Here is a 26,494-nt window from a genome sequence, read left to right on the forward strand (position 1 = left end):
TACCTCAACAGAAAGAAATTTTACCATGCATAGCACCTTCTAATATAATTAAATTAGGAAGAAATTAAAGATAGCATTCAGAATTTGGAGAATAATTTGAACCTTATTCCATGTTAAAGGCACTTTTTATTATTTGCTCTGTTCTTTAGTCTTACATAGCATTCACAGTTATTTAAGTAATTATATAAATTGTGGAATTCTGTGAAATCACAAAGTTTTAGGTCTAGTAGGAATCTATAGAATTCTTACAGTTCAGCCTTTTTTGTTTTACCAAAAAGAAAACTGCAACTGAGAAAGGTTGAGCAGCTAGCCTAAGAACAGTTACAAATTCATAGATTAGTCATACTTTTGTGAATAATGTTCTATGATTTTTCCCATGTCAATGTAATATTTAAATATAGTTGAGTTGTTAGGGGGGGATATATATTGATTTTGATACTTACTGCCAAATTCTTATTTATTTCCTATAGTTGATGGTACCTGTTTCATATTCTTTAATTTGTCCATTTGGTGAGGTCATTTATTGAACACCTACTATGTGCCAGGCATAAGGGGTAGAGAGTGAATAAGTTATAGTTCCTATTCTTGAGTCGCACACATTCTAGGGAACTGGCAGCAAATACTGAATTAACTGAATTAATGTCGGGGGAAACATTTCTTTTTTGGTTTTTGTTCTAAAGGTATGTTGTTGGTGGCTGAAGGGCAGGGAAGTGTGCAGTAAGAAGTAGAATATTGGTAATTTAGTTATTTATAAGCAAATTTAGTTATTTGTGAGCAAAATATGATAGCTTACCCAGCTAGCCAAAATGTTGTCAATCTTCTTGCCACTTTAGGAAGTAGGACCAAATAATTACTAACAGCCAGTTTATTTTGAGGGTAGTCTGGAAAATGATGATGACAATGTTCTAATTAGGATATTGTATGAGTACTATGTCTATATATTTATTTTCTTTTGGCATCTTAATGCAGTAGAATAATTTTCAAATTATTTGTACTTTTTTTTTTAGGTTACAAATCGCAACTCAATTAATATCAAAATATCCTGCAAGTTTACCTAACTGTGAGTTGTCACCATTACTAATGATACTATACCAGCTTCTACCTCAACAGCGACATGGGGAACGCACACCATATGTGTTACGATGTCTTATGGAAGTTGCATTGTGTCAAGGCAAGAGGTCAAACCTAGAAAGCTCACTGAAGTCAGATTTATTGAAAATCTGGATTAAAATTTGGTCTATTACTTTTCGTGGTATAAGTTCTGAACAAATACAAACAGAAAACTTTGGCTTACTTGGAGCCATAATTCAAGGCAGTTTAGTTGAGGTTGACAGAGAATTCTGGAAGTTATTTACTGGGTCAGCCTGTAGACCTTCATGGTAAGTTGACTATTAATTATATTTTGCAGCATATATTTCCTGATTTTTGTAATTTCTAACTTCAGTTAAAAATATGTTAAATTCTGTTTCAGATTCTTTCGTTTGTTAAGGAAGTCTTAATAAATAAGTTTGAAATATGAAGAGATTACTAAACCCAGTTTTAAAGATTACATATCTGTTTGCTCATAAATAGAATAAACTATTTCTTTTAGTATTGCATACTGTTACAATAAGATAGTACTTAGTCAAGAATTTTCTCAAATGTAGTCGAATTTTTTGTGCTCATTTAGTCCATAAAAGTTTATATATCTACCGTGTGCCAGGACATGTCCTAAAAATTGACCACAGAGTAGTAAAGAGATACACATGGTCCCTGTCCCTCTAAGAGCCTAATTGTTTTAAAACTGAAGTATAGTTGATTTACAATATTGTGTTAGTTTCTGGTATATAAGCAAAGTGATTCAGTTTTTTCTATATGTGTGTGTGTGTGTGTGTGTGTGTGTGTATATATATTTGTTTGTTTGTTTCGTATTCTTTTCCATTATGGTTTATTATAGAATGTTGAATATAGTTCCTTCTGTATATAGTAGGACCTTGTTGTATATCTATTTTACACATAGTAATTTATGTCTGATAATCCCAAATTCTTAATTTATCCCTCTCCCACCTCCTTTTCCCTTTGGTAACCATAGTTTGTATTCTATGCAAAAAGTTTACTTTTAATATTAATTGTCTTTTGTTTTGCGACAGTCCTGCAGTATGCTGTTTGACTTTGGCACTGACAATCTGTGTAGTTCCAGAATCAGTAAAAATAGGAATTGAGAAAAATATATGTGATGTAAGCAGAAATTCTTTAAAGGAATTGATAATGAAATGGCTCTTATTCTGTCAGTTAGAGGATGACTTTGAAGACAGTACAGAACTACCTCCAATTCTTTGCAGGTAATTTGAGTTCCTTAGCATGCTGCTGCTTTTAAAATTTATTTTGTAAGGTGCTCTCCATTTCTTATTTGATACTAGATGGCTTTATTTTGCAGTGATTTTCCAGGATTTTCCAGAATTAGTCCTAACTATTAAGCAGTCCCTTTGTTTTTATAGTGTTCTGTGTCTTTGTACCTGAATCTTTGCCCAAGTTCTTTTACTTTGTTTTCTCTCACTACCTAGACCAGTGAGAGTTACATGTTTATGATTGTCCCTGAATAGGTCCATCTGAACATACATCCACTCAGGTATATCGTGGAATCATAAGGAGAATGCTTTCTGGGCTAAATATGTTAAATTAATGAGGGAAAGAAATGAAAAAAGACAAACTGGTACCTAAGCACTAAAATGGGGAGCAACTTGCCCACTTAACCTTTCCTCAGTCAGTAATTGGAACTGAGTGATTGAAGGGGCTCCTCTGGATCCTAGTGATTTGACTTTAATTTCACAGTTGTTTAGGCTCTTTGAAAATTGAATGTGGTCCTATATCTAGAAGTCCTGAAAATGATAGTAACAAAAAGTTTATGTTCCTTAAGTACTTTTTCAATTGTTAAGAAATTTAGTACAGATGGAAACAGTTTCAATTTGGGGTCCAAATTTTAGAGATCAATATTTTTAGTTAAGCGTGGGCGTTTAAGTTTAAAGAATGCTTTAAATGGCTTTTGGTCTTTTAAGTAAAGATCTATATTTTTACTTCATAGTAATTTTCCTCATCTTACCCTGGAGAAAATTCTCGTGAGTCTCACTATGAAAAATTGTAAAGCAGCGATGAATTTTTTCCAAAGTGTGCCAGAATGGTATGTTTCCTAATGGAGTTCTGTGTTGTTTTAATTAACAAAGATAATAATTTTAGCAGAGTGGTAGCTACATCTTAAAAATTGTGAACCAAATTGGTCAATTAAAAAAATTATAACTGTTAGGCAAGGGAAAATTTCTTAATTAAAATTTCTTAAGTAAAATTTCTTAATTAAATTTCTTTTATTTCAATAATTATAATTTATGTTCTGTAATGTATTTATGATGGGATATTAAGAACATAAACATCATGTGGGAAAGGGTTTTTCTATATGTCAAATAAAATCTGAATGACTACTTTAAAAACTAATGATAATTTAGTATAGGGAAAACAAAAATCTAAAAACCCCATTTTGGTCGATTGGCTTCAGAGGCTTATGTTTATCACTGTGACTGAAAATGATTCACTGGCATGAAGTTTCTAGTCTTTCTCAAGAGGGCATAATACGAAATAAATCTACATTTTGGAGAAATGTGAAAAAAAGGGAAAAGTTTTCAGACAATTTGTTTTTCATTTTCTTTTCTTTATTTATTTGTGTGCCTCGAGTCTGAGTTGCGACACGTGGGATCTTTTATTGTAGCATACAGACTCTCGGTTTGGCACGTGGGCCCGGTAGATGAGCTCTCTAGTTGTGGCAAGCAGGCTCCAGAGTGCACAGGCTTAGTGCTTGCCACGTGAAAGCTTAGTTGCTCCACTGCATGTGGGATCTGACCAGGAATCAAACCTGTGTCCCATGCATTGCAAGGCAGATTCTCAACCACTGGCCCACCAGAGAAGTCCCTTAGATAATGTTATTCTTAATGTTTATATCTATTGTTAATTAATGTTTTTTTGATATTTCCTGAATTTGCCTTTTAGATTGAATCTTTTATTTCTCTTGTCCATTTGTTAGTGAAATTGCTACTGAATAATGAAATTCAATGTAAGTAGTTATCAAAATCCAAAGAAGAAAAGCATTTAAAAGAATAATTCACTAATTACATGAGCAATCTTTGAATAAAATAGATTCAGTGTTAATGCTAAGTTAATGTTTTATTTGATGCTGTATGAAGGTAAAATAGTAGACAATTTGATCTTATAAATTTAAAATCTTACTTCTTTAAAGTGAGCAACACCAAAAAGATACAGAAGAACCTTCATTCTCAGAAGCTGAAGATCTGTTTCTTCAGACAACTTTTGACAAGATGGATTTTTTAACCATTGTGAAAGAACATACAATAGAGAAGCACCAATCCAGTGTAGGCTTTTCTGTCCACCAAAACCTCAAGGAGTCACTGGATCGCTATCTTTTGAGACTATCAGAACAGCTTCTAAGTAACTACTCATCTGAGGTGAGATTTTTCAAGAAGAGCTAAAGCCTGTGTTTGATTCTACTTTGGTAGACTGTTAGGAAGGAGAAATAGTGTCAGGAAAGGCCTTAAGAATGATGAGAAGCTTAATTTTAAAAGCAAAGTAATAGCACATGTCTACAAATTGGGAAAAAACTTAGAATGAAAAAAGTAAAACTGAAGAAAAATAATTATTTTTTTAACCAGAAATTCTTACAGACATTAAAAAAGTAGATTTCTTTGGGTAGGTTAATGGGCAGTAATAATAGTTTTGAATATACGAATTATTTGATGAAAAAGAACCTTAATTCAGAGGAGGGAAATTTTATAAGAACAGAAAAGGACATAATTTAAACTAATCTAATAGATTTTGGTTGCACTTGAAAAGGGAGAGAAGTCATTGATAAATGAACTAACAGTCACCCATATTTAAGCAGTCATTTAGTGATGTCTTACATATCATTTCTGATGTCATCTTAAAATCAAAAAATTCTCATTGTGTGTGCTGTTCTCTTACCAAAACTCCTATGTCTTTCTACCCATTTCTATGTGTTCAAATAATCCACATGTCAAAATCCTCATGAAAGCCTTTTTTGATAATCTCAGCCATGTATCTTTTAATTTTCATGTTGTTGCTCAGTCGCTAAGTCATGTCTGACTCTTTGCAACCCCATGGAGTTGCATCCCAGGCTTTGCTGTCTTCTACTGTCTCCCAGAGTTTGCTCAGACTCATGTACGTTGAGTCAGTGATGCTGTCTAACTATCTCGTCGTCTGCCACCCCCTTCTCCTTTTGTCTTCAGTCTTTCCCAGCATGAGGGTCTTTTCCAGTGAATCGGCTCTTCATATCAGGTGGCCAAAGGATTGGAGCTTCAGCTTTAGCATCAGTTCTTCTAATGAATATTCAGGGTTGATTTCCTTTAGGATTTACTGGTCAATCTCCTTGTTGTCCAGTGGACTCTCAAGAATCTTCTCCAGCACCGCAATTCAAAAGCATCAATTCTTTGGCATTCTTTATGGTTCAGCCCTTACTCTGCACATGACTCCTGGAAAAGCTGTAGCTTTGATTATATAGACTTTTGTTGGCAAAGTGGTATGTCTGCTTTTAATATGCTGTCTAGGTTTGTCATAGGAGCAAGCGTCTTTTAATTTCATGGTTGCAGTCATCATCTGCAGTGATTTTTGGAGCCCAAGAAAATAAAATCTGTCACTGATTCTACTTTTTCCCCTTCTATTTACCATGAAGTGATGGAACTGGATGCCATGATCTTCATTTTTTGGATGCTGAGTTTCAAGCCAGCATTTTCACTCTTCTCTTTCACTTTTATCAAGAGGCTCTTTAGTTCCTCTTCACTTTATTTGCCATTGGAGTGGTATCATCTGCATATCTGAGACTGCTGGTATTTCTCCCAGCAATCTTGATTCCAGCTTGTGATTCATCTGGACCAGCATTTTGTATGATGAACTCTGCTTATAAGTTAAATAAGCAGAGTGACAGTATACAGCCTTGTCATACTCCTTTCTCAATTTTGAACTAGTCATTTGTTCCATCTCTGGTTCTAACTGTTGCTTCTTGATCTGCATATAGGTTTCTCAGGAGATAAATAAGGTGGTCTCGTATTTACATCTCTTGAAGGATTTACCACAATTTGTTGTAATCCATACTGTCAAATAGCTGAGAAAAGAAGAGAAGGTGAAAGGCAAAGAAGAAAAGGACAGATATACCCATCTCAATGCAGAGTTCCAAAAAGTAGCAGGAGAGATAAGAAAGCCTTCTTAAGTGAACAACGCCAAAAAAAAAAAAGAAAAACAATAGAATAGGAAAGACTAGAGATCTCGTCAAGAAAATTGGAGATACCAAGGGAGAATTTCATGCAAAAATGGGCACAATAACAGATAGAAATGATATGGGCCTAATAGAAGCAAAAGATGTTAAGAAGAGGTGACAAGAATATACAGAAGAACTATACAAAAAAGATCTTAATGACCTGAATAACCACGATGATGTGATCACTCACATAAGCCATACATCCTAGAATGTGAAGTCAAGTGGTCCTTAGGAAGCATCACTGAACAAAGCTGGTAGAGGTGATGGAATTCTAGCTGAGCTACTTCATAGCCTAAAAGATGCTGGTAAAGGGCTGCACTCAATACACCAGCAAATTTGGAAAACTTAACCAGTGGCCACAGAACTGGAAAAGGTCAGTTTTCATTACAATCCCAAAGGAGGGCAATGCCAAAGAAGGTTCAGACTACCACACAGTTGTACTCATTTCACATCCTAGGAAAGTAATGGTCAATATCCTCCAAGCTAGGCTTCAACACTGTGTAACAGAACTTCCAGATGTACAAGCTGGATTTAGAAAAGGTAGAGGAACCAGAGATCAAATTGCCAACATCCATTGGATCATAGAAAAGAGCAAGAGAGTTCCAGAAAAGCATCTACTTCTGCTTTATTGACTACTTCTGCTTTAATGAGAGTTGGACCATAAAGAAGGCTGAGCATGAAGAATTGATGCTTTTGAACTGTGGTGTTGGTGAAGACTCTTGACAGTCCCTTGGACTTCAGGGAGATCAAACCAGTCAATCCTAAAGGAGATTAACCATGAATAGTCATTGGAAAGACTGATGCTGTGCTTGCTTCGGCAGCACATATACTAAGACTGATGCTGAAGCTGAAGCTTCTAGCACTTTTGCCACCTAATGAGAAGAGCTGACTCATTGGAAAAGACACTGATGCTGGGAAAGATTGAAGGCAGGAGGATAAGGGGATGACACACTGAAATAGTTGGGTGGCATCACCAGCTCAGTGGACATGAATTTGAGTAAGCTCTGGGAAATGGTGAAAGAGAGGGAAGCCTGGTGTGCTGTAGTCTATGCGGTCACGAAGAGTCGGACCCAGCTGAGCAACTGGCCTTAACTGAACTGAATACTGTCACAGGCTTTAGCCTAGTTAATGAAGCAGAAGTAGATGTTTTTCTGGAACTCCCTTGCTTTCTCCATGATTCAACGAATGTTGGCAGTTGAATCTCTGATCCTTCTGCCTCTTCAAAACTTACATTTTACACCTGAAAGTTTCCAGTTCACATGATGTTAAAGTCTAACTTGAAGGACTTTGAGCCTAACCTTGCTAGCATGTGAAATGAGTGCAGTTGTATGGTAGTTCGAATACTGTTTGGCATTGCCTTTCTTGGGATTGGAATGAAGACTGACCTTTTCCAGTTCTATGGCCACTGGTGAAATTTCTGAATTTACTGACATTGAGTGCAGCATTTTAACAGCAGCATCTTTTAGGATTTGAAGTAGCTTAGCTGGAATTGCATCACCTCTACGAGCTTTGTTTTGTAGAATGCTTCCTAATGATATCCAGCTCTAGGTGAGGGACCACACCATCATGGTTATCCAAGTCATTAAGACCTTTTTGTATAGTTCTTCTGTGTGTTCTTGTATAGTTATTCTGCTTATCCTTGGACAAAAAAATGGCAACCCATTCCAGTGTTCTTGCTTGGAGAATTAATGGACAAAGGAGCCTGGCAGTCCATAGCGTCGCAAAGTGTCTGACATGACTGAACAACTATCACTTACTCACTCTGTATTTTTGCCGCCTCTTCTTAATGTCTTCTGCTTCTGTTAGGTCCTGACAGTTTCTGTCATTTATCGTGCCCATACTTGCACAAACTGTTCCCTTGATATCTCCCAATTTACTATGCTAGAAGCTCATTAAAGGGCATATATAATTTCTCTTGATCTTTGTATCTTCTTCAATACCTTATTATACAATAAATCTTAAAGTATTTGTTGACTAAAATAAAACCTACAAGCTACTATGGCTAGATTCAGTAGCCATAACTTATGATCCAAAGAACCAGAGAGAGGACAACATGCCTATTTGATCTATCTTGCTCTTAATTACTGTCTTTCTTCTGGATTACAGTTACAACTACATTCATTACAGAGTAATGAGATCTCCTGTGATTTTTCCTAAAATGCCATTTCATATAATATAGGAACAGAAAAATCTGAAAATCTTTTTTTTGTTTGTAACGTTTGCACATTTCTTACATAATTCTATAAAATTGATTGACAGTAGCTATTGGTAAAAATATCTTGTACTTGTCTGTGGAGTTTGAAAACTGAGTAAATCAAGGTCCTTATCTCTTAGAAACTGAAAATGTCATTTTAATGTCTCTTTTTATGAATAAATCTGATTTCTGCTCATGTTCTAAGAACTATAGATAGTTATTTGCCTATCAGTTTTTTCTTTCTTTCTTCCTTACGTTAGATATTTAAGGACTTATGTGGGCAATACACCGAGCCACTTTAGAAAAAGATGTGTTACTTGGCCATCAGGACATACTTCTGTATTTCCTGAGAACCCTGGTTATTACAGCTCTGCAGGGATCCCTTAGATGTTTTTTAGAGATGATCAGAATTATGGCACTATTAATTTGTTTAACTGTAGTTTTTAATGTGAAGACAAAATTTGCTCTTGCAAAAAACAATAGTACTCCAAATGATTTATGAAATATATAACTTTTTATTCTGTATACTTGAACTTTTTATATTTTAAGACTTCAAATTCAGAGATGTTTGTCCGGTGTTCAAGTCTTTTGGTGGGTGTTCTTGGCTGCTATTGTTACCTGGGTGTCTTAGCTGAAGAGGAAGCATACAAATCAGAATTATTCCAGAAAGCCAAGGTAGGAAGATTTATATCAATAGTGTTTTGGATTAATTTGAATGAAATATATTCCTGGGAAAATTGGTATATTTGTTTGGAAAACAAACTGTTATATAGGTTAACTGTTTCATTCATGTAGTCTGAGAGGAGATAATACTATGTCTCTTTTCTTAAGATTTGAAATTATTTTAAGCCAATATAAATGCAGCAATTGAAATAATATCATGTTGAAAATTAATCTCATTAACAAAAGTAAGGATTTTTATCTATCCTTTTAAAAAGTTTTTCCTGGAGCAGTTATCCTAAAGAATTCTTAATTAAGCATTAGTCAAATAATCTTTCTAAGCATGAAATTAACTTCTGTGTCTGGGTATTGTTTTGTCAGCTGTGTGATTTGTAAAGATAACATGGTATAAAATTTGTTGTTTTTAAAAAATTGTTCATTTTTAATTATGTAACCAAAATAACTTCTTGAAAGCATTAATTTTACCTGTTAAGTAAAACAAAAAAAAGCCTTCAATAAGCCTCGATTTTACCTGAAGTTTGGATTTTTCCTTCTTATTTTCTTAATAGTCTCTAATGCAGTGTGCTGGAGAAAGTATCACTTTGTTTAAAAATAAGACAAGTGAAGAACCTAGAATTGTTTCATTGAGAAATATGATACATCTATGTACAAGTTGCTTACATAACTGTTCCAAGGTAAGATGTTCTTCCTGCTTGACAGTGTAGCCTCTCCAGGAGTTTGATAACTGGTTGATGTCCTTACTGTTTTGGGGGTCCATTCATAAGTTGAAATACTGATTTTAAATTAAATTGATAAATTAAGGTAGTATTCAGATGAATAAAGCAGCAGGTAATCTGAGTTTCTCATGAAACTAACTTCACAAAACTAATATTCTCAGGAAAGTTTCTGAGATTGTCTTACTCCTTTTATATAACAGCTAATTGATAACTTATTGCCAGTGTACTTTCATTCATTTAATAAAAGCTTTTTGACTGCCAGGTATGAGATAAACTATTCAGGCACATATGTTACCCTCTTCTGCCCGGATAGACTTACATAAAATTTAGTGGAAAGATTGCTGCTATGTGTAATCTCTGTTTTGATTTGAAGGAGGCCTGAGGGGTATTCAGGCCAGAGTATTGATAATAACTGGAAACATCTTCTAAAGGTAATGTTAAGTACATGGCCATATCAATATTATCAGCATATATTTTTAGAAGTGTTTTTTGGGGGGTTAAAAGGGGAAGGAGAGAATGGAAGAATATACTGTAAGCTATGACTATTTCCTGTGTGTGTTTAGGGGCAGTAGCTGGTATTTTACTTTAATGCTGTTTGTATCCAATACAAGGTATTTGCTACAGTTATTATTACTTTAAGAAAAGAGGTTAGTATTTTTGAAGCAATGTATGTCTTGTTCCTAATAGTAAACTATTTATCCATGCTTATTCTGATAGAGAATTTCCAGTATAAAAGAAAGTGTACATTTTATTCACTAAGAGAAAATATTATCTGTGAAGAATAATTGTTTTTATATCTTTGCTTGCTGTTTTCTCTTAATTACAGCACAGTCCAAATAAGATTGCATCTGGCTTCTTCTTACGATTATTAACATCAAAGCTAATGAATGACATTGCAGATATTTGTAAAAGTTTAGTAAGTATGCTTCCTGTTTTACTATCATATTTCACTGACTCTAACATACTTTTTATAACTTTGAAATTTCTTTGCAAAGGGATGTATCGCACAGTATATGGCATCTTATACTTTAAAAATGTGGAAATTTAATAAAGTTATTTGGTTTGCAGGAGAGAATGTATTTGCTTCTTATTATCAATACCATAGTGCTTGTCTGTTAATTTCTCAATGAGTAATAATAGACCAAGTGGTTGGAAATTAATCATTCAGACTCAATACTTTTTTCTGTATGACGTCAGTTCAGTCTCTCAGTTGTGTCCGACTCTTTGCAACCCCATGAACTGCAGCACGCCAGGCCTCCCGGTCCATCACCAACTCCTGCAGTCCACCCAAACCCATGTCCATTGAGTTGGTGATGCCATCCAACCATCTCATCCTCTGTCATCCCCTTCTCCTCCTGCCCTCAATCTTTCCCAGCATCATGGTCTTTTCAAATGAGTCAGCTCTTCGCATCAGATGGCCAAAGTATTGGAGTTTCAGCTTCAACATCAGTCCTTTGAATGAACACCCAGGACTGATCTCCTTTAGGATGGACTGGTTGGATCTCCTTGCAGTCCAAGGGACTCTCAAGAGTCTTCTCCAACACCACAGTTCAAAAGCATCAATTCTTCGGCGCTCAGCTTTCTTTATAGTCCAACTCTCACATCTATACATGACCACTGGAAAAACCATAGCCTTACTAGATTGGCAAAGTAATGTCTCTGGTTTTTAATATGCTGTCTAGGTTGGTCATAATTTTCCTTCCAAAGAGTAAGCGTCTTATAATTTCATGGCTGCAGTCACCATCTGAAGTGATTTTGGAGCCCAGAAAAATTAAGTCAGCCACTGTTTCCACTGTTTCCCCATCTATTTGCCCTGAAGTGATGGGACCAGAAGCCATGATCTTTGTTTTCTGAATGTTGAGCTTTAAGCCAACTTTTTCACTCTCCTCTTTACCTTTCATCAAGAGGCTTTTTAGTTCCTCTTCACTTTCTGCCATAAGGGTGGTGTCATCTGCATATCTGAGGTTATTGATATTTCTCCCAGCAATCTTGATTCCAGCTTGTGCTTCCTCCAGCCCAGCATTTCTCATGATGTACTCTGCATATAAGTCAAATAAGCAGGGTTTCAATATACAGCCTTGACATACTCCTTTCCCTATTTGGAACTAGTCTGTTGTTCTATGTCCAGTTCTAACTGTTGCTTCCTGACCTGCATATAGATTTCTCAAGAGGCAGGTTAGGTGGTCTGGTATTCCCATTTCTTTCAGAATTTTCCAGTTGATTGTGATCCACAGAGTCAAAGGCTTTGGCATAGTCAGTAAAGCAGAAATAGATGTTTTTCTGGAACTCTCTTGTTTTTTCGCTGATCCAGTGGATGTTGGCAATTTGATCTCTGGTTCCTCTGCCTTTTCTAAAACCAGCTTAAACATCTGGAAATTCACAGTTCACATATTGCTGAAGCCTGGCTTGGAGAATTTTGAGCATTACTTGCGTATAACATACCGAAATTCAAAAGCATTCTCTATTCATAAAAACAAAAACCTTACTAGACAAGCAACATATATTTTTCTTTTTCATATCAATGGTTTGCATACTTCTTTGTCTGGAACAGTGCCTGGCACATAGTAGATATTCAAATATTTAATAAGTGAAAGAATATTCTGTAACGATTATTTTCATTTAATGATAAATCTCGGTCATCTTTCCATGCTGCTTTATAGAGTTACTTATTTTCTTGTTTTGCACCAATGTGGTGTTTCATTATATATGAAAATAGCATATGTGTATTTTAACCCAACTGATCTTAATTAAAATTGTAAATGGTTTTTTTTTTCTCCAAAGATTCTGCAGTAAATTTCTTAGTTTTGTATACTTCTTTTTGTGCCTCTGAAGGATGTAGGAAAATTTTAGAAATGGAATTTCTTGTTCAAATGGAATATGAATTTTATTGATACTTTTTGATAGATATTGTCATTGTCCTCCAAAATAGTCATACTCTCCTCTATATAGTCATTATAATCTTACCTTCATCCTCATCAGTTTGCAGTATTATGAAGTTTCTTAATGTAAGAAGTCATTTGTAAAGATTGTGCATTATTCTGCTATATAGACAGTACAGATTATATATCCATTTTATACACCTGATTCGTGAATTGTTTGATTAGGTCAATTTTAACTGCAGAGTACTTCTGAAAGAAGCCAGCTTGAAACATCTTTCTTTCTCTTGTTTGAAGGCATTCATTATCAAAAAGCCTTTTGACTTTGGAGAAGTAGAATCACTGGAAGAAGATTCTGATGAAAATCAAATGAGGATGGAGGATCAGTCATACGCGAGTCTATTTAATGATTCCCCTGCTAGTAGTGTTACTGATGCAAATGAATCTGGAAAGAGCCAAATTACTATTGGTAAATACATTTTATTGCATGAGATTTTTTTTTTACCTTTCTAGTATTATTTGATATTATAAGACTTCATATATACTATTTTGTGCTCATTTTATTTGCTTTTTGGGATTGTTCCCTTTCATACAGTTTAGAATTATCTCACATTTAGTTGAATTTATTATCAGTTTCCTATTTTATTCTTCATGGGCGAATTTAAAATAATTGCCAAAGAATAAAAACATTTTTGGACAACTAAACATATTGGTTATTTGGAAATAATAAGCAGGATGTGCAAAAGCACCCATAATGCAATCGTTGTTTACCTTTTTTCTGTTATTTCTGCATAGACCCATATAATTCAAAATTATAATCAGCATCAATATTCAGATGCCTTTTTATACCTTTGTCTGTTTTCTTTTAACATTAACTGGAAGCAGTTTTTTCATTTAGGTACTTGTGCTGTTGATAATCATACTTTTTAATGGCTGTATAATAGCATATTTAACATACATACCATAATTTACTAGGCCATTTTTTTTTGGTCAGAAATCTACATCCCTTTCTAATGGTATTGCAGTGAATATTTGCCCATGTAGATTTTTCCGTAGACTATTTTTTGATGACAGAATCCTAGAGTAACCTTTTATAAAGAATTTTGAAGCCTTTAGGGTGTAATCAAATTTATTATAGTTTTGCTTTCCATATATTTTTATTTCTTTTTCTGTTGTTCAGGGAAGGTACTTGTGTTAATGTTCAATGTATGTGGTTATTTTACACCTCTGTTAGCCTTTGTTTTTTTCCCATCTCTGTTAGTCTTAATAAGTGCTTTTTATTTTTAGGTGCCATGAATCCTTTAGCTGAAGAACATCTATCAAAGCAAGATCTACTTTCTTTAGACATACTCAAGTTCTTGTGTATGTGTGTAACCACTGCTCAGACTAACATTGTGTCATTTAGGGCAGCTGATATTCGAAGGGAATTATTAATGTTAATTGATTCTAGCATGCTAGATCCTACGAGATCTCTTCATTTACACATGGTGAGTTCAGGGAAAGAAATGCTTTGGGTGTACTTGATCTTGCTAGCTAAATGTAATGGACTGCCATATAAGAATCACATTGTTCCTTTGAAGAATTGAAATTGCTTCCTTGAGAAATGAATCTGAGGCTGTTATAAAATACATTTTTAGTGTATTGTGAAAACATTTAAGTGGATACTGTAACATTAAGACTTGAATGGACTTTGGATAGATTTCTTTTCTTTGGGTATAATTTTTATAAATTATTTTAACCAGGCCAAGAAGTACAGACTCTGATTGTAAAAATAATACATAACATTGTTATTGAAGCCTGAGTCTTGCCTTGACCTTGGTTTATATGCTTTAAAGTAATTTCAAAGTGGCTATAAAGTTAAAATACTACAGAATGCCCTATATTTCATTCCTAAGCCTCTGTAGGTAACATTTTGCTACATTTGACTTATCCTTCTCTGCATGCTATACCCATACACACACACACACAGACACACACACACACAGACACATAATTTTTTCTGTACCATTAAATATCACATATGATGCTGATTTACTTCAGTGTATATGTTCTAAAAACAGTGATGCTCTCCTATATAACTACAGTATCATCATCAAGAAATTAACATTGTACAGTTAATTATACATCAATTAACATTGATGTATAATCATCAAGAAATTAACATTGTATCATGTTAACTAAAAATTTGATTGTTTATTAGTTCCCAGGTCTGTTCAGTTTCTTTCAGTGTGGAAGAGTTGTTTACTCTTTCCTTATCTTTCATGACTATTTTGAATAATATAGCTGCTGCATAGAATCCTACTGTTTGAATTTGTCTCATGTTTCCTCATTAGATTTAGACTTAATAAAAATAATCTCTTTCCTTTGCTTCCTTCATCAGCCTACTCATTTACTGATAGATATCTCCAATTCCAATCCAGCACTGTAGAATTTATTTTTCTCTGTCCATATGTGTAGCTCTCTTCCTAACAGTAAGAAATCTGGCTTTCCACTTAACCTCGATGGATTTGTTTACTTAATATTATTGCATATAACTTATCTCCTGACCATGGGTGCTTGGCCCCAGTGCTGGTGAACATGTTGGGGGATCTCCTGTCTCAGTGAGTATGCTGGATGAGTCTATGGTCATATCCCTAGTAACAGGCAGCAAGTTGGCAAACATATCAGGTGATTTCCCCAACCATGGGAAACATGCCGATTAGAATCCCTTGGAAATATTTAGGTTGAGTCCCTGATAGAATTTCTTGTCATATTCTAGCTTTGGTGAGCATCCTGGCTGATCATGTAGCTCTGGCAAATATGCTTAGTTGAGTCCTGTTTGATCCCTTGGTTTCAAACCTGGCAACACTCTAGTAATGTCTCTAGCCCCAACCAGCTGGGAGGGCTGTATGCTTTTCTGGGGCTTTGATATTAAAAGTCATTTCAAGACACTCACTAATATCACACATGACTCTCATGGCAAATATTTAAAATGGTCCAACTGGATGCTGGGAGGGATTGGAGGCAGGAGGAGAAGGGGACATCAGAGGATGAGTTGGCTGGATGGCATCACTGACTCGATGGATGTGAGTCTGAGTGAACTCCAGGAGTTGGTGATGGACAGGGAGGCCTGGCGTGCTGCGATTCATGGGGTTGCAAAGAGTTGGACATGACTGAGCGACTTAACTGAACTGAACTTAATGTTCTTTTTATAATATCAGAAGGAGTAAGAAACATTTTTGTAAATATAGATGAACGGGGTGGGGGGGGAAGGATTCTGATTCTTAATACAGCAAGAAAATTATTTGACATGTCAGAAACTGGCTGCCTAGTTATAACTTACCATTATGCTAGTAGTTGCTCAGAAGCCTTTTATATTGTACCATAGAGAGCCTACAGGATGATAAGTCAGGATATATGAATTATTCACTGTGCATAATTATCTCTGCTTTCTAAAATTCATTAATAGAATAGTTTTTAACCATTGAAGTTTTAAACCTCAAGTATTGTTTTGAGAGGGTGGTGACATAGTTTCAGACTCTTGCTCAGGCAGTTAATCCCAACAGTGATAACAACTGTCACTCACTGAATGCTGTCAAAAAAATTTAGACCTTTACATTCATTTCCTTTCATCTTCACAGTAATCTGGCCAGGTAAGTGCTGTATCTTTATTTTACAGCTGAGAATACAAAGAGGCAGATGAGAAGGCAAGTTTTAAAACCACACAAGTAGTAACATTGTGGTGCTAGGATTTGTATCCCACTCTCTTTGACTTCAAGCTCTCCTGCTATTGCCTGGTAAAAAAAATTCACTGCTCAAGTGTGTATGTATAGGCACATGTATTTATATATGTGAATTTATGGTTTACATATATGTATTTATTTAAGTGAATGATAAATATCATTTGAAAAAAAACTAATTCTCCCCCCCTCCCCCCTCATCTTAGTATCTAGTGCTTTTAAAGGCGCTTCCTGGAGAAGAATATCCCTTGCCAATGGAAGATGTTGCAAAACTTCTAAAACCACTACCGTAAGACATTAAAACCATATAGAATATTCACTCTCAATTTATAAACCAAACTGGTGTGTTCTGTTATGCTGATAAAGTTAAATTTTTTCCACCACAGCAATGTGTGTTCATCTTATCACCGTGACCAAGATGTTTGTAAAACCATTTTAAACCATGTCCTTCACGTAGTGATGAACCTATGTCACAGAAATATGGATGATGAGAACACAAGGGATGCTCAAGGACAGTTTCTAACAGTGATTGGAGCATTTTGGTGGGTATAGATTATTTTATGGAGTTCTTGATTTTCTTTTGCCACTTTTGCATACAAATGCAAACTTTGCGTTTCTACTTTAGTGATTTCTTCTAATCCTTGAATGTAGCTATATACGTTTTTTAACAATAGTGAAATGTAACTTGTATTTCCCTTCTTAATTGCTTGAAGACCTAAATTGTTTTCTGCTTAAGGCTTGGCTTCCTAAAGTGAGTTTAGTGTATTTCCCTTTGAATTCTGAATCACTTAATAGTTTGACAAGTATGATGAATTAAAGCAAAGTGCAACAAGTCTAATAAATCAGTTGAGTAGTTTATATTCCTAAAGTGAACAAGTTGGCCTTGTCAGTATCTGATTGTTTCATGCACAGAGTCACGGTGTGAAATAATACTAAGATATTATAGAGGAGCATATATATGTAATTCAGAACCCTAATACCATTTGGTGGGTAAGCATTTCTGAATCAGTACAGAATATAGTTTTTTAAATCTTTGATATACAACATTTAAAATGTTTTCCTTTTCAAGCATGTTTTCAATAACATGGTTAGCTGAAGTGTGATAGCCCCCAAATGAGGCATAATCATATGACACAAATATATTAAAATAAGCTGCTTTTCAAACCAATTTATTTTAGCTGGAATTTTTGAAAGGTGAGAATATTGGTATATACTGCATAGTGAGAATTAAATTTATCATGGAAAATAATTTTGGAAGCTGTCTAGAATAATCTTAATGTCCAGTGATTTTTTTTTTTGACTATGCTTTTACTGGAATAATTACTTGATATTAAGACATGTACTTAATTTCAGGCACTTAACAAAGGAGGGGAAAAGTACATTCTCTGTAAGAATGGCACTAGTAAACTGCCTTAAAACTTTGCTTGAGGTGAGTTATTCCACTTTAATTATTAGTAAGGTCTCCAGTGACGTTTTAAAAGCAGTCTTTATTTCTATTTGTTAATGGGTAGTTTTTCTCTTAGTATTTCACATTTAACTCAATTCATCTTTTCCCATAGGCTGATCCTTATTCAAAATGGTCTATTCTGAATGTAAAGGGAAAAGATCTTCCTGTAAATGAAGTATTTCCACAGTTTCTTGCTGATAATCATCACCAAGTTCGCATGTTGGCTGCGGAGTCAATCAATAGGTAATGGGTCAAGTATTCATGAAGTATCTGGAGTGCTGCAGATAGCAGTTCAATGTCTAGCACAGTTATAGCTCACTAGGAGTGATATTAAAATATGATTACTAAGCATAGACTGTATGCATGGCATTGTTTTTTATTAACTCTGACAGCTCTTTCACTTAGATATGATTATTTTATCTAATTTAGTAACGAAAATTCTGTGGCTTAGACAGATAAAGTAAGGTGGTAAGTGCCGTACATCTAGTAAGTGGTTGAGATGTGTCTACTCCCAATTAGAGACACAGGGCTTTTAGGTATTAGAGAGATTTTACATGAGTTTATAAAATGAAAATTAGCACATTTGACGTTTTGCTAATTATAATCATATTTATTCAAGTGAACATAAAATTAGGCATTGGAGTGATTCTCCCACAAGAATGTGTTTTATGTTTGAGTACCTAAAGAAGCCTTTGACTGTGTGGATTACAACAAGCTGTAGAAAATTCTGAAACGGATGGGAATACCAGACCACCTCACCTGCCACCTGAGAAACCTGTCTGCGAGTCAAGAAACAGCGGTTAGAACCAGACATAGAACAACGGACTGGTTCAAAATTGGGAAAGGCATACATCAAGGCTGATCATTGTCACCCTTCTTATTTAACTTATGTGCAGAGTACGTCATGAGAAATTCCGGGCTGGATGAAGCACAAGCTGGAATCAAGATTGCCAGGAGAAATGTCAACAACCTCAGATGTACAGATTACACCACTCTAATGGCAGAAAGTGAAGAGGAACTAAAGAGTCTCTTGATGAAGGTGAAAGAGGAGAGTGAAAAATCTGGCTTAAAACTCAACATTCAAAAAACTAAGATCACGGCATCTGGTCCTATCACTTACGGCAAATAGATGGGGATAAAAGTGGAAACAGTGACAGATTTCATTTTCCTGGGCTCCAGAATCATTGCAGACAGTGACTGTGGCCATGAAATTAAAAGATGCTTGCTCCTTGGAAGAAAAGCTATGACAAACCTAAATAGCATATTAAAAAGCAGAGACATCACTTTGCCAACAAAGGTCCGTCTAATCAAAGCTATGGTTTTTCCATTAGTCATGTATACATGTGAGAGTTGGACCATAAAGAAGGCTGAGTGCCAAAGAATTGATGGTTTCGAACTGGTGTTGGAGAAGACTCTTGAGAGTACCTTGGACAGCAAGGAGATTCCTAAAGGAAATCAACCCTGAATAGTCATTGGAAGGACTGATGCTGAAGCTGCTTTGGCCATCTCATGCCAAGAGCTGACTCATTGGAAAAGAGCCTGATGTTGGGAAAGATTGAGGGAAAGAGGAGAAGGGAACAACAGAGGATGAGATGTTTGGTTGTTATCACTGACTCAATGGACATGAGTTTGAGCAAACTTACGAAGGACAGGGAAGCCTGACGTGCTGTATTTCATGGGTTCACAAAGATTCGCACATGATTTAGCAACTGAACAACAATAACAACCTGAAGAAGCAAATATTAAATTTTAGGAACTACATGTTTAATGGGTTATTAAGTTGATTTTAAAACTCCAGATTGTAACCTACCTCTGCCTTTCCCACCTCACTCTCCTATAAACAAAATTTCTCTGCTTTATTTTTCTCTATAGCATTTATCACCAGTTGAAATATTAATTTTAACACATTTATCTAGGATATGAGCTCGAGAGAGTGTTTGTCTTTGTCTCTTTTCCTGTGTATTTAGCACCTAAAATAACACTTGGAATGTGCCAGGTGTTTAATACTTTGTAAAATCAATGAATATTTGAAAAAAAATTACATTATGCTTAAAACATCAAAGCTAAAAATCATTTGAGCAGTTTTTATGTTTAAATGTAGATGACCAATAATTAAAGAACACTGAAGAGATTACCACACAGTTGCATAAATATACGTGTTAGAACACATGATGTGTCCAAAATTTTGATATTGTGAAAATAATGTTTTCCTAGGTCAGAAACATGTCTAATTCCTCAGGTTTAGGACTATTTTTAGTAAAATCACAGTGCATTGTAATGTTTGCTAATGTGTGCTTTATTTCAAATACTTAAAAAAGAAAATATGTGCAGAAATTAAAGACCTAGGGTTACAGAGGATAACAAGTTGAATATAATAAAGCAGTGTAGTGCTGACATTTAAAAAATCTCTTAGGATTCAAAAATGCATAAATTCATGAACAGCATGAATGTATTTATTTATTTATTGGTTGTTTACTTGTTAGATATTTAATATTAAGCTGCTGAAGAGAGATTGGAGAAACTGAGGAATGAGAAATACCAAAAAGTTGATACATTCATATGTTTTGATTAATATAAAAGGGTAAAAGACAAAATAGGCAAAAGAGTTGTCCTCAAATATGATGTTACATTATGCAGAAAAGCACTAATCAGCTCTCCTCTACCACATAAAAATAATTTTAATGGAACATCAAGACATTAAAGCTAATACCTTTTAGAAAGTGAAAGTCGCTCAGTCGTGTCCAACTCTTTGTAACCCCATGGACTGCACAGGCCAGAATACTAGAGTGGGTAGCCTTTCCCTTATCTAGCGGATCTTCCCTACCTAGGGGTCGAACCCAGGACTCCTGCATTGCAGACAGATTCTTTACCAGCTGAGCCTACAGAGAAGCCCAAGAATTCTGGGTAGCCTATCCCTTCTCCAGCAGATCTTCCCAACACAGGAATTGAACCAAGGTCTCCTGCATTGCAGGCAAATTCTTTACCAACTGAGCTATCAGGGAAGCAATAACTTTTAAGTTGTGATTAAATGTTAGACAGGTTGGTGTAATAGCCTGTGGCGGCTTCTTGTTGATATTTTACCAGAGGACAATTTTTTTTTCTGGTTAGTTTGCATTCAGGGATATTCAAGTTTGGGCAATAAGCTAAAATCTTTTGAGACACTTTTCAGTTCTAGGAGAAAATGGGATGTTTGGTAAAGGTCCTAATATTAGAAGCTTTGAACCTACTAGACTTAATTTCCTTGGTCTTTTGAAAGAAGACCTAATATGTTAGTATGTCTCACAAAGTGATGTGAGTACACGGGTGTACCCCTGGCGGATTCGTGTTGATGTATGGCAGAACCAGTACAGTATTGTGAAGTGGTTAGCCTCCAATTAAATAAATTTATATTAAAAAAAACAGAAAGTAACCTCAAATAAACTAAATATACAAAAAAAAAAAAGACCTAATATGTTAGTATGTCTCACAAAGTGATTTATTTTTGCCCTGTAAATATGCTTTGGAAAGTAAAGATTAAAAATCATTTCACTTTTTGCTTTTTTTTTTTTAAGGTTGTTTCAGCATATAAAACGAGGTTCTTCCACATTGAAAGCACTTCCTTTGAAACTTCAGCAAACAGCTTTTGAAAATGCATACTTTAAAGCTCAGGAAGGAATGAGAGAATTGGTAATTTTATTAATATATATTTGTTATTATATATACTTTCTATAAATATGCCATATGTTATTTTACCAAGTTTGGGCTAAGATAGTTTATATGTAATTGTTCATAGTTAGACTAGAACAGCTATATGAATTGATTGAAATTGCTTCATTTATAAGTCAAAATTGGTTTAATAATGGCAGTTTCTTTTGGTTCAACTTATATGCAGCATTTTTGTGGGAAAAATGGAATTTACTGAGTTATTATGGGAGTATAAATGGCTTATTTTTTAGCTTAAAATTTTATTTCATAAGATCTGATTAAAAGCTAATTCACAACAGGTAATAATAGAAAGAAATGGATTGAGAAAAAAAGTTCTAATTGGGAAGATCAAATTATCTTTGTGTTCTCTAATGAACCTTATTATTTTCATATTTTTCTGTAGAATAATATCTTTTCTTCAAATGGCAGAAGTTGTCTTAGTGGTAGAATTTATTCATTCATATATGCCTTGATGGGTTTGTTAAAAGTATGTGAAGCAGTTACCCAAATGATTATATGTTCTACAACAGCACAAAACTGAAAAGCAGAATCGCATGAAAAAAAAAAAATGTGAATTTTGAAAAAGATTTCAAGAGATTACAAAAATGAGTGTAAATAATATAAAATTTACTAGAGATAACGTATATGATATATTTTAAAATCAGCAGGTCATGTACAAAAAGAGAAAACACTGACCTGACAGCAGTTTATTTGGAGAAAGACTTGAGAAATTTTACATCTTGAGAGCATAGTATGAACCAACATTGTAATGGCTATCAAAAAAAGCTAATTCCATCTTAGATGTCAGTAACAGAAGCAGACTGTAATGAACTAGTTTATAAGAAGAACTTGAATCTTCTATTCATTTAGAGGGCAGCTGGTTTTGTTCCCAGTAAAAGTAAATCTTTAACTAAAATGTTAGAGAGTCTCTAGACCTGTCTCTCATATAGAACAGGTAAAGGAGTTGACTTCCTGGGAACATCATAACTATTTTTAAACATGTCAGTGATTGCCATTTAGTAAAGGAATTAGGTCCTTACTTTTTCTTGTACCAAAAATAGAAATAGGATCACTGACTGGCAGTTTTTTCTAAAAGTGAAAATAAACTTCTATCAATTACAGTAAGTCAAAAAAATGTTTATGGCTGTTGGAAGAGTTTAATGATTGATTGTTAAGCCAGAAGCATGTATCATTTTATCTAGTAGTATGACTTTATTAGGTTTTTTTGGTGATATCTATGATATTTTTAAAGGATAAAGAGCTATATATATTGTTATAATGGTAATAAGATGGTAAAACATCTTAGAATGTAATACTTGGTGGTTGATGAGATTTTAGTGTTGCTCACGTTCCTGCAGTTACTTTTTTTCTCTTCTTTTTTCTTCAAAGTGCTTTATACTTCATTGAAATGTTTGACGATTCTTATTCTGTGAGGTGTTATCAACAGCAGTCTTTCCCACTGTAGCAACTTTGGTCCTTTCTCATAATCTCTTTAACTCCATCACTATGGGATTTAAAACTGTTCACTGGCTGTTTAGATGTTGTTGTGGTATTCTTTGGTGTTAGCCTGGTTCGTTTATTTGGAATATTTAAATATTTACATTACATATTGTTTAAAAAATTCTAAAGTCCCACAGAACTGAAAACTCTGAAAGTTTGGATGAGATTTGTAATAGAAAAGCCACTTTACTGATGATGATAGCTGTGGTGTTACACTGCAGCCCTGTCTGTGAAAAGCAGGCTTTATTCGCCCTATGCAAGTCTGTGAAAGAGAATGGACTAGAGCCTCACCTTGTTAAAAAGGTATGTATGTATGAATATTTTTATTATAATCATCCTTGGATAACTTTTAAACAATTAAAGCTAGATTTTAAACATGACATTTATTAAAGAGTTGAAGATGGTTTTAATTTTTAGATTTGGAATATTGGAAAGCAGTAACTTGTAAGAGTATATTTATTTGTATACAGTATCATTTTTTACATTCAGTTTAAGAGTATTTCACAAGACTGTCATTGAACTAATAAGAGTGACTTGTCATCATTCAGACCAGACCCTCTCGGATAGTATTTTTTTGGGAAAATACATGGAGATAAAAAAGCAATACATATTTTGCCTGGTGGATTATGGAGCACAACCTTGGAATCTAGTGGGGCAAGAAGTCCAAATTTTAGATATGGAAAGCTTTTAAGTTGCATGATTAGAAAGACCAGGGTCCAGTGTTGTAGAACATTTGCTCCCGCCCCTGGTCCAACACCTCAGCACTCATGGTTTGAGAAGTTCCAGGCCTTTCCATCCTTTATTTTTACATGATAAACCAATGATTGATCATGGCTTGATGTAACTAGCATGGTTTCCAGTGGAACTTTTTCCCCAGGTTTGATCCTTGGGTGGGGAAAATCCCCTGGAGAAGGATCTTCCCCACCCAGTGGGAAATCCCTTGGACAGAGGAGTCTGGTGAGCTACAGTCCATGGGGTTACAAAAGAGTCAGACATGACTTTGTGACTAAATAACAAACAACAGCAGCACAGATAAGTTAATCAAGGGATAGAAAATTTACATGAATGCTCAAAGCCATACTGTAAATAAAATTAAGGATATAAGTAATTTATTATTTCATTATTAAAACATTGACTTCTTTTTTGATTTGTATAGGTTTTAAAGAAAGTTTCTGAGACTTTTGGATATAGATGTTTAGAAGATTTCATGGCTTCTCATTTGGATTACTTGGTATTGGAATGGCTAAATCTTCAAGATCCTGAATACAGTATATCTTCTTTTCCTTTTATTTTATTAAATTACACAAACATTGAAGATTTCTATAGGTAGGTTTGCATATGGCACATGTGAGAGATATTTAAAATTAGGTATTAATGATATTATGAGAATCAAGACAGCTTTTATAAATGAAAGCATATTGAAGGTTATCAGTTAACTTAGGATCTGGTCCTAGCTGTGCCAGTAAGCCAGTTACATGACTTTAGGCAAGCCACAAGAACACCCACTGGGTCTTGGTTTCTTACTGTAAAGTTTCTTACTGGAGTTATTGGAGTAGAAAATGTCAACCCTCTCCAGTATTCTTGTCTGGAAAATCCCATGGATAGAGGAGCCTGACAGGCTACAGTCTATGGGGTCTCAAAGAGTGGGACATGACTGCGTACACACACAAGGATGTATAGAGATCTTTAAGGTCTGTTTCAGCTTTAATATTTAATAATTTTCCCTGTGAAAAATCAAAGATAAATTATTGGTGGCTGATTATTTTTGCCCTGTTTTTCTTTTCTCCTGTTTGAATGTGGGCCATTTAGTTATTTCTGTATGATTTAAAGTTTAATATACAGGTATTTATTTTGCTAACTCCCAAGTCTGGAGAAGACAATTTTGAAAATGGAGTGGTTTGAAACAACTAAATAATAATGCTTAAATATCAGGATATGGGAAGGCAATCTGTAATTGTTTCATAGTCCTTATTCGGAGAAGGCAATGGCAACCCAGTCCAGTACTCTTGCCTGGAAAATTCCACGGATGGAGGAGCCTGGTAGGCCACAGTCCATGCGGTAGTGAAGAGTCGGACATGACTGAGTGGCTTTACTTTCATGCATTGGAGAAGGAAATGGCAACCCACTCCAGTGTTCTTGCCTGGAGAATCCCAGGGACGGGGGGAGCCTGGGGGGCTGCTGTCTATAGGGTTGCACAGGGTCAGACACGACTGAAGTGACTTAGCAGCAGTAGCAACAATAGTCCTTATTGCTTGTTCATTTTGCCAATATCTATTCAAATATCTTTGAATTTATAAATTGCTTTCACCTTTCACTATATAATAATTTTGCATAAAGATTATATAGAAGAAATAAATGTAAATTCATTTTCACTTGTTTTTCATCATGCCTTTAGGGTGATAATACTCTTAATGTCTCTGGTTTTTTTAGTGTGACTATTTAAAATTTACTTAACTTCATGTCTTTATTTATAGAGTAAGAATGCTTAATGATCTAGATAAAGTGATGCTCTAAGCTTACTAAACCATTTTATTTATTTTATTTATTTTTTTGCCCACACCACATGACTCAAGGAATCTTTACTTTCCTGACTAGGGATTGAACCCATGGTGGAAGCATTGGAGTCTACTGGAACACCAGGAATTTCCAAAACCATTCTGTTATTTTAAGGACCATATTATAAAGTTTTATTTTGAAAAGTTATATTTTTAATGTATGTTTTTAATTTTTATATTTTTAGGTCTTGTTATAAAATTTTGATTCCACCTCTAGTGATTAGAAGTCATTTTGATGAAGTAAAGTTAATTGCTAATCAAATTCAAGAGGATTGGAAAAGTCTTCTGACAGACTCCTTTCCAAAGATTCTTGTAAATATTCTTCCATACTTTGCTTATGAGGGTACAGAAGACAGTGGGATGGCACAGCAAAGAGAGACTGCTACCAAAGTCTATGATACGCTTAAAGATGAAAGCTTATTAGGAAAACAGGTATGACTTCAATATTTACAATACCTTTTATCCCATAGTTGATCTGAGGTGTAACTTCAGGCTATTCATCACTTATGCAATTAAATTTAATATTTTATGATAATCACTATCTCACATAGGCAAACCATTAATTTTTTTATTATTGTACAGTGTTCTTTCCTCTTGATTGGTTTTTAAATGTTTTTAATCAGGAATTTTCTTTTTAACTTTGGAAAATTTTACCACATTTTCCTTGTAAAATATCATTTTCATTGGCAGTAATACATGAATACAAACTGGTTATTAAATTCAAGCAATGCTGAACAAGGTATAGAAAATCTTCACTTTCTCCTGACTATCATTTAGCCCTTCATTTTTGAAGGAAGAGTACAATCCCATGT

The 26,494-nt window shown here is 34.6% G+C and overlaps 1 protein-coding gene across 6 annotated transcripts in view; it reads left to right on the forward strand.

The window, feature by feature from the left end:
• ATM (ATM serine/threonine kinase) overlaps positions 1-26,494 on the forward strand; it is a 156,026-nt gene that overhangs the window by 37,138 nt on the left and 92,394 nt on the right. For all 6 annotated transcript variants that reach the window (XM_015100899.4, XM_042232886.2, XM_042232883.2 and 3 more), the window contains exons 11-27: positions 1,008-1,379; positions 2,130-2,321; positions 3,062-3,157; positions 4,262-4,487; positions 9,054-9,179; positions 9,734-9,859; positions 10,728-10,817; positions 13,075-13,246; positions 14,065-14,264; positions 16,703-16,785; positions 16,883-17,038; positions 17,850-17,925; positions 18,056-18,186; positions 21,495-21,609; positions 23,257-23,430; positions 24,284-24,453; positions 25,868-26,114. In XM_015100899.4, the coding sequence (XP_014956385.3) occupies positions 1,008-1,379; positions 2,130-2,321; positions 3,062-3,157; positions 4,262-4,487; positions 9,054-9,179; positions 9,734-9,859; positions 10,728-10,817; positions 13,075-13,246; positions 14,065-14,264; positions 16,703-16,785; positions 16,883-17,038; positions 17,850-17,925; positions 18,056-18,186; positions 21,495-21,609; positions 23,257-23,430; positions 24,284-24,453; positions 25,868-26,114 (2,752 nt within the window). The remainder of the gene's footprint in view (positions 1-1,007; positions 1,380-2,129; positions 2,322-3,061; positions 3,158-4,261; positions 4,488-9,053; positions 9,180-9,733; positions 9,860-10,727; positions 10,818-13,074; positions 13,247-14,064; positions 14,265-16,702; positions 16,786-16,882; positions 17,039-17,849; positions 17,926-18,055; positions 18,187-21,494; positions 21,610-23,256; positions 23,431-24,283; positions 24,454-25,867; positions 26,115-26,494) is intronic.

The sequence above is a fragment of the Ovis aries genome, chromosome 15, assembly GCF_016772045.2.
Source record: "Ovis aries strain OAR_USU_Benz2616 breed Rambouillet chromosome 15, ARS-UI_Ramb_v3.0, whole genome shotgun sequence".
In the NCBI taxonomy this organism is placed as follows: domain Eukaryota; kingdom Metazoa; phylum Chordata; class Mammalia; order Artiodactyla; family Bovidae; genus Ovis; species Ovis aries.